The sequence below is a fragment of the Petaurus breviceps genome, unplaced genomic scaffold, assembly GCF_028583685.1.
Source record: "Petaurus breviceps papuanus isolate PSGF00001 unplaced genomic scaffold, PetGlider_PUasm1.0 175, whole genome shotgun sequence".
Classification (NCBI taxonomy): domain Eukaryota; kingdom Metazoa; phylum Chordata; class Mammalia; order Diprotodontia; family Petauridae; genus Petaurus; species Petaurus breviceps.
In genome coordinates this window covers 67791115-67807740 of record NW_027185764.1, presented here as the reverse complement: position 1 = coordinate 67807740, position 16626 = coordinate 67791115, and the positions used below count along the sequence as shown (strand labels likewise).

Sequence of the window (16626 nt, the reverse complement as noted above, 5' to 3'; positions counted from 1 at the left end):
TACCCATTAAGATTTATAATTTTAAATTATCATTGAAAAAATTCTTGCAGTCCTTTCCCTTATGTACTATAGAAACACAACTGTACAAAAAAATTTCCTCTTTAATATATAGGCTTTAAAGCTACTCAAAAGCACTTTAAAAACCTAACAGGCCTTTTTTGCATAAAACAGATGATACTATGCCAGACTAATCGACTGTCCTAGCTAGTTAAAAATTTTGTTAGATGTTACGGCCTTTATATTATAGATTCATAGTTTTAAATTTGAGGCTTAGTATACTGAATGCCTACTTTCTGTATCAAACCTAAAGAAAAGTAAATGAGAGCAGATGTGTTGCTCAATTTTAAGTGATATTATCTGACCTTCAGTTTCTTTACTAATTTAGAGCGGCACTACATGAAAAATCTTCCCTATAACAATAACACATTCCTTTTTTTTTTATAGGTTAGGAAGTTATGGTGCTATGACTTTTATTCATGGAATGCTATTTAATTCAAATGGATTATGGAAAATAAATGCTGTATAGCAGGGTTGTGGGACACTTTTTTATTGAGGGTCACAGGAGGAAACAATTTTCAGGTATAATTAAAGATATTTATAAGTTAAAAAATACTATTTTGACATTTTGGATCTGTAACTACATAGGTATGGGTTATTCCCTCCACATGGAGAAAATAGGACCCAGCTAAAATTCTTTTGAATTTTAAAATATCTTTTTCCTTTTTTCAATTTTAGTAGCAGCAAAGAACAAAAATACTTGGGAGAATAAAGAAGTTCACAATTGAAACTTCAGACTCCATAACATATACTTTATTATGCTATATTACTGTTTATGTTATGGTAATAAAAATATTCTTTTGGCTTCTGTGACCTATAATGAACTCTCTGTTAATTATTTTTGTGGGTTTTGAGACCATTATACTTTTATACATTGTTATCTTCACTGTGTATGTTTCAGTTCTGTTCTTCATTCTATATCACTTAGTATATTAAATAATCATTCATGTTTCTACTGGGAACTTCTAGTTCCTAGCTTTTAAACAATTATTTATTAGATGTTAGCCTTTTAAGTTTGCATCAACAGATGGCAGACTTATCAGAAACATTTGTGACAAATTTATGCCTGGCACATGGTAAACATTTAGAAATATTGTTTTTAATTCAATGGTGGTACTGTAGATACATTGAAATTATTATGAAAGCTCCATAAAAAGAATATTTGGAGAACTTTCCCATTAATCAGGAATAATTTTTCTTTTTACCTGTAATATTTCCTTGATATTGATAAAAAACTTCCTCTGATCATCTACCTCCCAATTTTACATCTCATTTAGTGTCGGTCAGTGAAATTTTTTTTAAAGTTAACTTTCTATAGATACATGGCAAATACCAGACTTACAGGAAAATATGTGAAACACAGCTAAGGTTAGTCTTATCCCCCTAGAAACAATTTAGGGCAGGCACCAAAACTGATGAACCATAAAGTTTAGGAGAAGACTGAGGCAGCTTTGCATTCCATTCTTCAATGTGTATCAGTCTTTAAAGGAGCAAGGGCCAAGGGAGTATAAGAAAAAAAGACTAAAACAGCAAACATTTCAGAAAAGAGGAAGAAAATGCAATAAAAATAAATCAACAAAGGGACACTAAAACTAGAAGGATCAGTTTACTAAATCCTCAACAAGTATTATAAAACCAAGTAAACTTATGCTTAATGAAACAAAGAATACTGTGGAATCCCAAGAGAACAAGAAATTCCTAAATAGTTCAAAAAAGAAATGAAATCCGTAAGAAGAGATATGTGGAATGAATATGTGTCAGAAGTTAAAGTTTTTAATACAGTTTTTAAAATACTTGAGATTAGAAAAAAATGAATCGACTTGAAAAGAAGCAAGAAAGAAATGAACAAATTTGCAATGCAGAAGTACTTGAGTGGGAAAAAATCTGGCAGAAGAAAAGCAAAAGGCAATACTATTTAAAAAAAAAACATGATGTCTGTGCAAGCCAAAGCCATTGCTCTTGAATACCAGATGCACAGAGACAGCTTTAGAGACCATAGGCCTCCCAGAGGAATGTGACAAATAAAAATCTTGGACACTGCAATGCAGAAAATAATATAAGAAAACTTCCCAGAAGTTTTGAATATGGAATACAGAGCACTAAATGAAAAAATCTAACCACCTGCAGGAAAAAGCTCTGTTATTCAGATTTTGAGATATATAATGGTTAAGTGTAACAGTTCTAATGATAAAGAATGTAAATGTTGGGGCGGCTAGGTGGCGCAGTGAGTAAAGCGCTGGTCCTGGAGTCAGGAGGACCCGAGTTCGGTTCCGGCCTGAGACATTTAACACCCACACAAAAATACTAGCTGTGTAACCTTGGGCAAGTTACTTAACCCCAATTGCCCTCCAAAAGGCAAAAAAAGAAAAAGAAAAGAAGCTTTTTGGGGTTGGCCAGGTAGCACAGCGAGTAAGAGCACCGGTTCCAATGTCATGACATGTGGATCAAATCCAGGCTCAGATACTTAGCACCACACCCAGAAATAACTGGCCGTGTAACCTTGAGCAAGTTACTTAACCCCAGTTGCTTAGGGGCGGCCAGGTGGCTCAGCGGATAAGAACACCAGGCCCCAGTGTCGGGATGACCTGGGGATCGAATCCAGGCTCAGATACTTAGCACCACACCCAGAAATAACTGGCTGTGTAACCTTGAGCGAGTTACTTAACCCCGATTGCTTTTTTAAAAAAAATATAAATGTTAAGGAAGGTAAATTTGAATGACACATAATTATTCTCTACCCACTAGTTGCACAAAGCAAAGAAACTCAAAACTGCAACCAAAAATGACAGATATTGCAAGCCTGAACTATTCATCAGAAAAAAAAGATGTACATTCAACAGAGGAGATACTTGCAGAATTAAAATAAAAAGACATGAACAGAATAGTCAATATGCAAACACATAAGTAAATATATAAAGATTAAAAGGAAGGTAAATAAGTATAATTACTAAAGAAAGAATAAGACATGAAGTAAATTATACCATGTAGAGAGGTTAATTTTAAAAAATGAAAAACTGACCTTTAAGATGAAAAATGTACCCAAGGGAATAAATCTGTAAATGGAATTTAAAAGGAAAAGAGAAGTGTAGGTGGAAGAGCAGAACTGGAACCCCATGGAATGAAGCCCAGAAACCCCCTTAGAGATGACTTGAGTTATTTAGTGGGACAAAATTCCAGAGTAGGTGGGTGCATAAAAGGGGAGAACTTAGTAGATCCTAAACACCTTTCAAGTGCATGGGTGAACTAAAACAAAGGCTTTAGTCTCTACACAAAGAAGGGCTGAAGAAATATAGAAGAAATGGCAGAGGCAGAAGTGTTAAAATTGGTTTAATGAGAAGAGGGGGTCCCTTTGAAAAATATTCCCATAGTGAAGTGATCTGTGCCTCTGATGGGCATAGGGATTTCGTGTTGGTTTAATTTGGGAGAAGTTGGTTCATTGGAAGACCATGTTTCTCAGAGAGGATCGTACCTTTGTGGATAACATTCTGGCCCAAGAGAAGACATGTGAGTTCCTAAGGGCAGTGGGTACCCAGAATAGTAGGAAGGTTCACTGTCACAAAGATGAAGCTGTCACAACCAATGAGAACAGAAACAATCATGAGGAGAATCTAATGTGTTAGAATTTGGACACAGGGTTATTTCTACCATAGGACACTACTTCCATCCACATTACTTCCCTCACAAATTGATATTTCTAAGAGTGATAAATGACAAAAACAGCAAAAACCTGACATGGAACCAGATCTATATTTTTAAAAATAGTATAGAAATTGGTTAAAAATTGAGTACAAATCAGGTACTTGAGAAACTAAGTCCACGAGGAACATAAAGAATAATTAAGGATGTAAATTCTTAATCAGAAAATAAAATGTCTAGTTTGACAGAAATGGAAGAGAAATAAAGAATATAAAAGAAATTCTTACAAAAAAGATACAAGGTGGAAAAACTAACGAGAGGGAGGGAAGGAAAGAGGATTAAAGATTTTGAATTTATGACATCATTGTGGGTTGCAGGTGAGGGAGGGGAGGAAAAAAATTAGTCACCTAAGTAAAACCTAGTTCACATAGGGAGCAAGCTGACAAGTGGAGCTGGAACCCGAGGGGGCGGAGGGAAGAGCCCGCGGAGATAGAGTTGTGTCCACGTAGTTTAAACACATGAGCAGAAGGGCAAAGTGATCACCAACAAGAGATTTTTTTTTAAACTTTCAGAAAAGTGATCCTAGAAAATCAAGGAAACCTTAAATCTAACTCTCATAACTTTAAGTGTGGGCTGAACAAGCCGATAAAATGAAAGAAAAAAAGACAGAATGGGTGAGAAAACCCATCAACTACTGCTTAAAAGAAACATAAAAAAACAAATATATAGATTCAAAATCAGAAGTTCCAACAGAATTTACTAGAAAAGTGAATCAAAAAAGCAGGTGGAACCATAAACATTCAAGATCAATATGTGCCAGCATATAATCAAGTATATGTCAAATATCATAAGATCTAAGTTAGAAAATTAAATTATAAAAACAATAGTAACAATAATATTATATATACCATAGTAAATTATAAAAACTATATACTGTAGTAAATTATAAAAACAATAGTAACATAATAATATAAGTAAGAGACTTCAACATTCTTCTTTTGGTGCGGGGCAGATCTACCCAGAAAGAAAAATAAAAGGGAAATAGATACCTTAGCCAGAGAATTTATAGCTAAAAGATTTATGGGATCTTTTGAATATGATCACTAAGGAATATATATATAAAATCTTCCAATGCAGTGTGGCTTATTTATGAAACTATGCCATGTTTAGGGAATAAGAATGGTGCAAATAAATGTAAAAAAATCATAAACACTAAACACATTTTTTCTAGACCATATTACAATAAAAGTAGTACCTAGTCCAAGGAGCAAAAGCAAAAACACAAATACAAATTTAATTAAAACTTAACGAAATCTTAACAGTGAATGGGTTAAATATAAAATCGTAGAAACAATAACAAATAGTAACATCATACATTAATAGCATAAGAAAGAATTTAAAGGCATAATGATAGTCAAAAATTAGATTAAATTATTCCTATTAGTTGAAGACTTTTTGATTTACTTGGATAATATTATTGGATAAACAGAAAAGCTAACTGATAGTTACAATAAAATAAACATCATTTTAACATGATAACAACAAAATCCAAGAGGAAGCAATAGAAAGGAAAATACCGTAAAGAGTAACTATAAAATATATAAGATGTCTGAAAGTCAGCCTGTCAAAATACAGCAAAAAATCTTCAGTAACTAGAAAAATAATTAAGTCTTCATGACTGGACTATGCCAATATATTAAGAATTACAATACTGTCAGAGTTAATCCCATAACCAATTAGATTACCAAAGGAATAAGTACTTTACAAGGGTAAACAAATTAATTTGGAGGAACAAAAGATCTAAAAAAATAAAAGGAAATCATTTTAAAAGTAGGAATGCAAGAGGGAGTAGGGAAAGAAGCACACTTCAAGCTATGTTATGAAGGAGGAATCAACAAAATGATTTGATGCTGGTTAAAAAATAGATGGATCATTGGAGCATACTATACCAAAAAGAATTAGAAATAAGTTGATAAACCAGTGTTTAATAAGCTTGAAAATATCAGTAACTTAGGAAGACCTCATTATATGACAAGAATTATAGGTAAAACTGGAAATTAGTCTAGCATTACAATAAATTTAAAATGGCATGACTTGAAAAATAATTTTTAAAAGTAGATCATAACTTTTCATAGCTAGGAGGAGAGAGGAAATTCTTAAACATGGGACAATAAGAAAAGAAAAATAAGTCTGATCTCATGAAATTAAAAGACCTTTGAACAACATTGAAGGAATTCGGATAAGGAGGGGAGCAGTCAAATGAGATAAAATCTTTGTTGTCAATTTTTATAGCAGTGCCTGTGTCTAATATTGAAGCTGGGTTGACAACTCACAAATATTTTATGACCAAAACCCTTTTTCCAGTAGATAAGTGGTCAAAGGATATGAACAGACAGTTCTCAAAAGAAAATCACAGAATGTTCATAACTACATGAAATGTTCCAGTAAGCAAATAGTAAGAAAGATTGAAATAAACACAAGTTGGATTTCACCACACACCCAGCAATTGTCAAAGATGACAAAATATGGGAAGAGTCATTGCTGGAGAGATTGTGAAAGGACAAACACATTAGCATGCTGTGAGCAGAGCTGTGAATTGGTCTAACCATTCTAAAAAGCAACTTGCAAACATATGCATACTAGCTATTGTTGTTGTCCATAAGGATAGATGGTATTGTCCCTGAGGATAAATATCATCATAGACTGAAATGCTTTGCTGAAGTGTATAATACTGTGTGTAAAGCATTCCTCTGATATACGAAACTAGCTACCCTGTCAAACAAATGAAATTGGGTTAGTCTATTTTTGATGAAGCTGTATTGACTCTTATCATCACTTTTTCCTTTTCTGGATATTCATTAATGATCTCTTTGGTATAATATGTTCTAGAGTTTTGTCAGGAACTGAAGTCAGCTTTGCTGACCTAGAGAATTTAAGTTCCCCTCTCTTTTTGAAAATAAGTACATTTCGGCTAGGTGGCACAGTGAATAGAGCAACGGCCCTGAAGTCAGGAGGACCTGGGTTCAGATCCAGCCTTAACACTTAACACAAAAGCTAGCCGTGTGACCTTAGGCAAGTCACTTAACCCCAGTTGCCTCCCCCCCCCAAAAAAAAATGAGTACATTTGCATTTGTCCCATCCTGTGGCAGTGATCCCATTCTCCTCAGTCTTCATTTTTTTTTCAGCCAAATAAAAAACAAAGTTTATTAAAAATCTGCCATATTGGCCAGACTCTCAAGGAATCTGAGCATTTGTATTGCTAATGCCAGCGTGCCAGATTGAATCTGAGTGCCTTCATGGAGGCAAGATGGATCTTATATAAAGAAAGACTGTGGGAGGGGTCTCAGGGTGGCCAAGTAGTCTAGGGTGACTGGAGGAGGGTCTTGATGGGAGTGTCCAATAGGCTAGGGTAACCAGAGGTTGGGCACCAGGAACCAAAGAATGGGATTTGATAGGATCAAGGGTAGGAAGTAGCCAGAGGCTATCCAGAGGTAACAGATTTGGGCATAGTGATAAAGAAAAGCTTATGACCTTATTCAAATGCCAGATCAAGTGAGAAGTTTCAAGGAGAGTGCAAGGGAGTTCCCAGAGCCTATCATTCCCCCTGCAAACAAATGGGACCCAAATTATTTTGGGTTAAGAGATGAAACTCTCAGTTTCTAAAACTGCTTCCTGCTGGCAAGAGCTGTCCCTTACCTCAATGGGTCCCATTCAAGGGGTGCAGAGATTAAGCAAACTAGGACCGAACAGGCAGCATAGGAGTATAGAGAAAGGACAATTTCCCTAGCATAAAAGACAATTTCCTTGGAGGGAATTAATGATGACTATGGCAAGGCCAGAACATAAAAGGAAAAGGATATATTTAATAGGAGACATTTTTGCTGTGATTTCCCCTTTCTAATTTTTCTTGGGCATGTAGAACATGGGAAGCATATTCTGAGTTAGTGAAAACTTTTACTCTCTTATTTTCCCAAACCTCTAGCGTTCTGGTGTATGCTATTAATTCTGCTGTTTGGGCAAGAGTCCCAGGAGGCAGGGATTTGACCTCTGGTGAAGTGGAGACTGACTATTTTATACCTCACTCTCTTAACTCCTTGTTCTGTGTACCACACTGCTTTGGAGTTTGGGAGTATGTGGCATACCTGAAGAGTGAGGTCAGGGGTATCTAAGAGCAACCTTTGATTTTTGGTGAGCCTATGGGTAGCCAGCCACTGGTGGCCCTCTGTCTCCACGATTCTCTGAACTCGATGGGGAGTCAGAACTTCCAGGGACTGGCCAAGTATAAGTTTAGAGGCAGCCTCTGTTAGAATGACATAGCAGCCATGGCATCTAATTGTTTTGAAAAATAGGCAACAAGCCTGGGGTCAGGTCCTAAGGAATGCATTAGTACTTCCAAAGCCTGTCCTCTCCTCTCATCAACATATTCAGAGTAAAAGGTTTTTCTAAATTGGGTAGAGCAGATGCTGGAGTGGTGGTCAATTTCGTTTTCAGAGTTTTAAAAGCTTTAACCTAGTGAGGGGGAAGAGGGAGCCCTCTTCTAGAGGGAGTGAGTCAGAGCTTTGAGTAGCAATTAATGGTTGCAGTCCCTCCCAGGTCTCGAGCTTAATTGGATATTGATAGCAATGGGGGAACACTTTAGGGTCTAGGAGCCAAACTGCCACTGGGGTTTGCAGCCCACTCAGGAATTCTCTGATCCCAAACAGTTGACTCAGCTGCCTCCTACACTTCCAGGGGAACATGGCAGTATGTCTGAGACATCCCTTAGTATCCCTTTCAATGTCCATGACTCAAGGGATGGGTAGGGCCAGAGTAATTGATTAAAACAGAGAATGGAGCCATGATAAAGTGGGTAACCTTACCTTTGGCCTCGGTTTTTTTCCTACAACTTCGTGAGAGAGATGGAGTAAGTGGGAGCACTGCCAAGCCTCAGGTTCCCCTGTCATTCCCATTCTTGAGAAGACTGTAGGATAGGGTACTGGGAGGGTGGCTCAACCACTTTTCCAACCTCTTCCAGACAATCCTTCCTTCAGTGTCCCTCCTAGTCACATAGGCACAGTCCCAGAGGCTCCTATCCCAGCTGGTTCCTGGACCTCCCTCTGGGAGGTCACCCTGGAGGGGCACTCCTTGGGCCAGTGACCCTCCTTGTGGCATCAAAAGCAGGTTTCCCCACAACCGAAGTTGCCAGGCTTCCCCTGAGGAGGCTTCCTGGAGGGGTACTCCTTGGGTCTTCTCCTTGCCATGGCTGCATCCAAAAATTGAGCATGTTCTTTGTCTCTAGCTCTTTGCCTGAGTTCTCTTTCTTCTACTTTGACTAAGTCTCTGTTGAAAACTCCGAAGGCTGTCTCCAGTAATTAGGCATAATGGGGTCCCATCACCAGTTTCTGCAGTTTCTTCTTAATAATCTGGGGCAGATTATTAAAATACATGCTAAAGATTGCTGTCCCTTATATGGAGTCAAGATCTAAATTTTTACACTTAATGGGTTCTACAAGCCAGTTTTGGAAAAGGGCATGGTTTTCCTTTTCTCCCCGGGTTATTTCCCTAACTTTTTGAAAATTTATTTGCTTTTGAAATGCTGTTCTTAGACCCTCTATCAGGCAAATTACTATATGGTCTCTCTTTCCCCTGTCCTCACTTTTTTGATAATCCTATCTTGGGTGACTAGTGGGAACAGCAGCTGTTCTTGGGAGGCATTTTGTGGGGTCATTCCTAGCCAAACAATCCCCAAACTTTTGGACTTATTGCTATATTCTTCTCTACTTTGGAGAGGTACAACAGGTGGAGAAGAGGATATGCAAATCACCCCAAGAAAGCTTGAATTGTAGGGACATGTCCCTAAAGCCCTCGATAAACTTAGTGGGGTCTTTGGAGTATCTCCCCAGTTTCTCTTTAACTTAAATGAGATCTGAAATGGAGAACAGAACATGCATTCTAATTGTCCCACTAGGCCAGCAGGCATGAAAAAAGCCCTGAAGGTGCTGTGGGGGCAGGAGCTTGGGAAGGGAGATAGGACATCCCACTTCTTGTGAGGGAGGGGCTGGCTGTCCTGTATTAGACTGCAAGGTCAGGGAATCTGGCTGGCTAGGGGAAAGATCAGCTGGCATCTGAGGAAGGGTATGGGTCAGAGGGATAGAGATACTGCAAATACTGCTGTGGGAGTGGGGCCCGAGGCCAGAAGCTGAGTAGGGGTCACCTGGGTTGGGGGGGGGGAGCATGGGGGAAAAGTGGGGGGGGAAGCGGGGAAGGTGAACAAGGAAAGAAATGGGGAAAGGGGGGGGGCGCCTAGAGGAAAAGGGAAAGCAAAACAAGGGAAACAGGAGGTGGCCAAGAACAGGGGTGTATGGTGAACAAGGCAGGATTGGAGAAGGTTGGGGAACAGCAGGTGGGGTTGAGGAAGAATAGGATGGGGATAGGAACTAGGGTAAGTGGTGGGGACAGAGGCAAGGAAGAAGAGGGGACTGAAGCCCTGGGGGCCACAAGAAGGGGGTCTTTTAATTGACTACCCCTTTGTGGACTGGCTCTAGCTATGAACATCTTACAGTCTTTTCTGAAAATTGGATTCTGAAAGAGCTAGATGAAGGCTATTATGTAGGGTATTTCTACCCACTTTCCTTCTCTACCAACTACATAACTCTTAACTATAAGAGAGTATTGTGTTGTAAAATCCCCAAAATGGGCTGTTCTTCGTTGGTCCTCCAGTTGATACCGAGGACAAATTGTGTTGCAAAAGAATACTAGCCTTTTCTTGTTTAGTTCTTTAGAGAAACTAAATTTTTTGCAATTTTGTAAAAGACAACCCAAAGGAGAATGTTTGGGAATTGAAAAGGATTGACCCATTACAGGTGTTGGAGCTGGAAATCCCTCCCTCTGCAAAGGAGGCTCTGGGAGTAAGAGAAACAAAATAAAAAAGAAGTTTTCCCAATTCCCTAGTGCCAAGAGAATTGAGAGAATTGTGTATATGCTTCTGTCCTCTATGCTTTAGAAGGTGTGCTCAGGTCTATGACCTCAAACATATAACCACTGGCCTGAGATTCTGAGAGTGAAGTTAGCAGTTTCCCGATCTCAGGGAACCAAAATGTTGAGGTTAAGGGGTGCTGGGACCCTAAAATAGCAACACGCTGGGTCCTGCCTGAATGAATTCAACCCAAGCCTTCTTTCAGCCAAAGAAAAACAAAATATTAAAGATCTGCCATATTGGGTAGACTCGTAAGGAATCAACATTAGTGGCGCTTGTATTGGTAAGTGACCCAGATTGAATCTGAGCCTCTCTAGTCTTTCAGTAATCATTGACTATAGTTCTGTGATTACAACTGCCCTGGGATATGTTTTGTCTGGGTCTGTTGACTTAAATTCGTTAAATTAAAATTTATTAAGTTCATTAATTGAAATTAAATATATGTGTGTGTGTGTGTGTGTATCTTGGGTTTCAACTCTTTGTTAGCTACTTTTACTCTATCCTTCATGAAGATCATTCTCATTATAGAGATAACAAAAGCAAAGGAGGAGTTAAATAATTTTTCCCTTTTATTATCCTGTTTACTCTGAGCAACTGTCTTGTTCTTGCCTCCAACAGATTTTTTTTTAAAACAACCAATTTTTTGTTCCCTTTGCCAAATTACCATCTTTAGTACCCTCTGATCTCTGGTATATGTTATTTTCATAAGCCTGTATCACTCATTTGAATTTGCATTGTTACCCACCCTTGCTTTCATCTTTATGCTGGTTCTTTAAAAAAAAAAAAAAACGAAGGTAGTTGATGATTTCCCAATGTCTCTACTTTTGAACCTAGACAGCACCCCATTTCTTCTCATGGTATAATTTGTATTCATGTCAGAATTTCATTCTTAAGAAATTATTTTCCACTTTGGGTCAACTTGCCCTGTAGAATTTTATCAGCTGTTTTTGTTGTTCTTCAGTTGTGTCCAATTCTTCATGACCCCATTTGGGGTTTAGTTGGCAGAAATACTATAGTGGTTTGCCTTTTCCTTCTCCAGCTCATTTTACAGAGGAGGAAATTGAGGCAAACAGGCTTAAGTAACTTGCCCAGGGTCACACAGCTAGTAAGTGTCTGAGGTCAGATTTGAACTCAGAAAGATGAGTCTTCCAGACTCCAGCCTAGCCCTCTATTTTCAGCACTTAACTTCCCTGTCATTTGCTGTAAGTCTATCCAAGAGAAAGTTTATATAATTTCTCATAATCTAGGACATATGTCAATAACATAGTAATGGTGCTTGGCAGCATGGAAGGCTGATATTTTAATACTATTTGCTATTGTCTCACTTTTGTCTTTAACTTTTTTTTTCTGTCAGGTGGATAAATATTTGAAAGAAATTCTTCAAGATCTAATTAACAGCCTAACTAGCAATATGTGGCGAATTCGAGAATCCAGGTATTGTTTTTAGAGTAAGATTTGTTGTAGACAATTCAGAAAATTTTCAATCTTTTGTACTAAAAGAATAAAATTAGAATAATATAATCCCATATATATTTGATTGAGATAATTAAGAAATAACTTTTTCTTAAAAGTCATGCATCATTTATGTGAAGGTAGTGGATCAAAAAATTTTGAGTTTTTTCTTCACATAGAAACTGGACTATGTCTGAGATCTACAGTAGGCAAGCTCATGTACTTGGTTTTCTATGGAGGCATGAATATAAGTTAATTGTTATCATTCATGACATTTTAGGTTAATCTATACCATAGACAGGGAACCTGAGGCCTCAAAGCCTGGTCTAGATGAGGGGTCTAAGTAGGGAAAATAGATAATGTATCTTCATAATGGGGAGATTTTGTCATTATTTTCCTTGTAGGCTAATAAAGTTGCCCATCTATTTGGATTACATATTTGAATCTTTGTTTGCAGCTGTTTAGCTTTGAATGACTTACTAAGAGGAAGACCATTAGACGATATCATTGATAAACTTCCAGAAATATGGGAAACACTCTTTAGAGTACAAGATGATATTAAGGTATTTCAGTTTATATTAAAATCCACTTAAATTGATTTCATAGAGAATTTTAAACATAAAAAATGTAAGATCATTGTCACTTCAGAAATAGATACTATGGTAGAAATGTGTTTTCTAATATTGTGATATAGCTTCTGTGGAGAAATCAGTTTTGTAATTTCCCAAAATCCTTGCAGCTCTATATTCTTTGAAACCTATCAGTACTATGCATGTGTTCAATCAAATCTTAAAAATTTGGTCACTATGCCCATTGTCAATATAGAAGAGATCCTAGGTAATAGGATTGACTCTGTAATAGGGTTGATTCATTTATGCAGAACACATTGAAATGAATTCCAAAGTAACACTATTATGATAAGTTACATAATAAGATCAGTTTCGTCCATATGCCTTTAATAAGACACATATAAGTCATAGATTTTATGAGCTGCTCTAGAAAGTAGATGCTTCTAGACTTGCCTGTAATATAGAATTTTGTCAGTTTAACAAATATATTGATTATCTAGTATGTATATTTTAGAATTAAAAACTGATTGAGTCTCTTCTTTATAAAAATACAGAAGGAATATTCAATCTAATTGTGATTAGGGGGAGGGGGTTAAAATAATGTAAATTAGCTCTAATACAAAGCAGAAGACTACTAGTTAGTGCAGTGGATGTAACATTAGCCCTGGAGTCAGGAGGACCCGAGTTTAAATCCAGACTCAGACACTTACTATTCAGGTGACCTTGGATAAGTCACTTAACTGTATGTTTGAAGTAGCAAACCACTTGTGTATCTTTGCCAAGAAAACCCCAAATGAGGTCACTTAGAGTCGAATATGACTGAAGCAACTCAATAGTACAAAGCAGACTATTATAGCCATGTGAAGAGAACAGACAAAATGCTTTGGGGATTCAGAGGAATACAAAGTATATCTAATTGTCCAAAATCAAATTCTTAGAGGAAATGGACTTTGGGCTTTCTCTTAAAGGATAGGTAGGATTTTGACAAGGTAAGGGAAGCTGAAGTTGTAGAAACAATATAATCAATCACATAGTGATGGGAAGGAATGAATTGTGTGTATTTTGAGGGAGTAATGAAAAAAGCATAGACTTGCTTGATAGGAGAGTTGCAGGATATAAGGATAAAAAATGGATTTCTGCCTTATTAGAGAGGCCTTGAATGCCAGGCTGAGGAATTAGAACTTCATGGTTTAGATAAAGGAGAGCTATTGAGGTGTTTTGTTTTTTTTTAACTGAGTCATTTCTGAACCAGAACTGGGCAAGAGAGTGTTAAGACTTGTGACATGAAAATAAGTTAGGAAGCTGTTGAAATATAGGTAAGAGGTGATGAGGCCTGAATTGAGGTTGATAACAGTGGTAAAGCAAAAAAGGATATAACATTGCAGACATAGAACCTTAAGGACTTGACAACCAGATGAGAAAGGCAAGGGAAATAAAGGAGTCATAGATGACTTAGAATTCAAGCTTAGATGGCTAGAACAATGAAGTAATAAGCAAGGGAAACAGTGTGATGGCTATGCTGAGTTTGAAGTGTTAGCCTAACATTGAGAGGGGCTTGTCAGGCAGACATTTGGCTGGACTGATCTTAGGAAGGAAGTAGTTGGAACTGATTTAGAAATATTACCACCTAGTAGTTGAAGCCATGGCAGTGCTTGAGATGGCCAAAGGAAGCAACACCACCAAGGCACTTGCACTTTAGAAGTCAGAACAAGAAGGGTTTGTGAGGCTTTGTGCCAAAATGGTGCATAGGGTGGCAGAACCTGAGGAGAGCACCACCCTGCAGGTGTTGAATCAGTACATGCCGTGTGCCGAGTGTCCCGATAGAAGGAAGAGAATTTGTTTGGAATAAGGACTGAAAATAAGAGGTGAAATATGGCAGATAAGTTATCTTTGTAATTTAAAGGTTGGTCAAAAGGAAGTCTCTTTTTTTTTAAAGGATAGAGGAGACAGAAATAAAATCAGATGCAGGCAGCGGCTTAGATAGTGTAGTAAAAAAAAGAGGTGATTAGAGGAAACAGGAGGAATTATGATAGTATTCTTGCATCTAACAGGATGATTAAATCTTAGAAAAGAGAAATGGAAATTTTTTCTCAGGGACAGAAGTGAAGGGATTTTTTAAGTGAGTGGAGAAGTAGAAATAATGCCATCACATGACTTGAATTTTCTCATTAAAATAGGGTAAAGTAATCTATAGATTGGGAGTGGGATGTGTCATGGGATTAAGAGGAAAGTGAAAAAGGTCCGAAATAACTGCTGTGAGAAATCCAGTAAGTCATTTGATAAACTAATTGCATAAATATGTTCATACTCGTTTTATAGTACATTTAATTTCATTTTTTAATTAAAAATAGATGAATTTATATTTAATGATGTAAAAATCTGAGTCTTTAACATAGTTTCTGAAACATGCTAGAAACAGAAGTCTATGACTTTCTTCTCATAGTGCTTCTGTATAAGCACTATTTCTTCTTTGTAATGAAAATTTAAATTTGCACAAACCATAATTTGGGGAGAGATGTAGGCATTATAGTATTAGATCCTAATAAACATTCCTCATCTGACTCATACTTGATGTCAACCTTTTTTTTTAGGAATCTGTACGAAAAGCAGCAGAACTAGCTTTGAAAACTTTAAGCAAGGTGAAAACTCTTATCTTATTGATACATTTGGGTAATCATGTGGTGGAGAGAAAAATAAGCATTTTTTGTCCCAGATGACTATTTTGTTGTAAAGCTGTTTATTTGATGTTTTTATTTTATATTTATCCTTGATTTAATTATGAGAGAGAAAATGTTAACAGCATTCAAATATAGATATTCATCTAATAACGCCTGAAATCTAATAATCCATAGTTTAAAGGTCACTTGTTTTACCATAGGACAAATAATGAGCTATCTTGGTACGTTTAAATTTAAGTTTAAAATTGGATATTTGTTCAACTTTGAAGAATACATTTCTTGATTAAATCAGGGAGCAGCTATCTCCTTGTCATTTCTTAATCACATTTAGACCTAAAACTAACCATCATGTTGTCTCATATTTGAAGTAAGTACAATAATGCAATTTCACTAACTCCAATTTAAGCTTGCTTTTCTTTGTTTTGTTTTTGTTTTTTGCCTTTTGGAGGGCAATTGGGGTTAAGTAACTTGCGCAAGGTTACATGGCCGGAACCGAATTCAGGTCCACCTGACTCCTGGGCTGGCGCTTTACTCACTGCACCACCTAAATGCCCCTAAGCTTACTTTTCTTAAGAGAAATTAGGTATTACAGGAGGTGCTTTAAAAAGCAGTTCTTAATGTGGTCTGTTTTAATGAAGGGATTAAACTTTCTTAGTAAATATCCCTTGTGGTCTATGGAACATCAAGTTAATTTGACTCTTTTAATTTGATGCTACATTTTTTTAAATGCTTGTTTTAAAGGCTTTTATAACCTCTCTTGTACCTGTATATATTCTGTGCTTTCTTGAAATATAAGACACATTTTTTTAAGTGCACCAACCTGTTTATCATTCCTCATATTGTACATATCAGTCATGTCAGCAGTCTTTGCTTTTGTTGCTGCTTCCTTGACAATAATCTGTTTGGAGTAGAACAACTGACAAGTTTGTTAGAAGTGCTGGCATGTTTAATGTTGTTCTTTCAAAAAGAAGAAATTTTAAGTAGTCACTATAAAGCTAGCCTTTAATAATAAAGGCATGGAAATGAACATAGCATCTTCATTAGCATGTTCAGGTTCTTTCCTGGCACTCATATATACAATCTACTTTTCAGCTTTCTCCTACATAATTTTTACCTACCAGACACTTAATAAAGCCTTGATTATCATTCTGTCAGAGAATGGTCATATCAGGTTTAGAATTTATGGGATGAATTTTTAACTTTTTTTCTCAAAATATTAGAAATGTGGCATAAATGAATAGATATTTCTAGGCAATATTAGCTTGCATCTTGACTTAAC

General features: G+C 36.8%; 1 protein-coding gene across 6 annotated transcripts in view; it reads left to right on the top strand.

Annotated features, from left to right (window-relative positions):
• The window catches only part of ECPAS (Ecm29 proteasome adaptor and scaffold), a 163586-nt gene that overhangs the window by 121287 nt on the left and 25673 nt on the right, over positions 1–16626 (top strand). For all 6 annotated transcript variants that reach the window (XM_069085306.1, XM_069085303.1, XM_069085304.1 and 3 more), the window contains 3 exons: positions 12003–12082; positions 12558–12663; positions 15261–15308. In XM_069085306.1, the coding sequence (XP_068941407.1) occupies positions 12003–12082; positions 12558–12663; positions 15261–15308 (234 nt within the window). The remainder of the gene's footprint in view (positions 1–12002; positions 12083–12557; positions 12664–15260; positions 15309–16626) is intronic.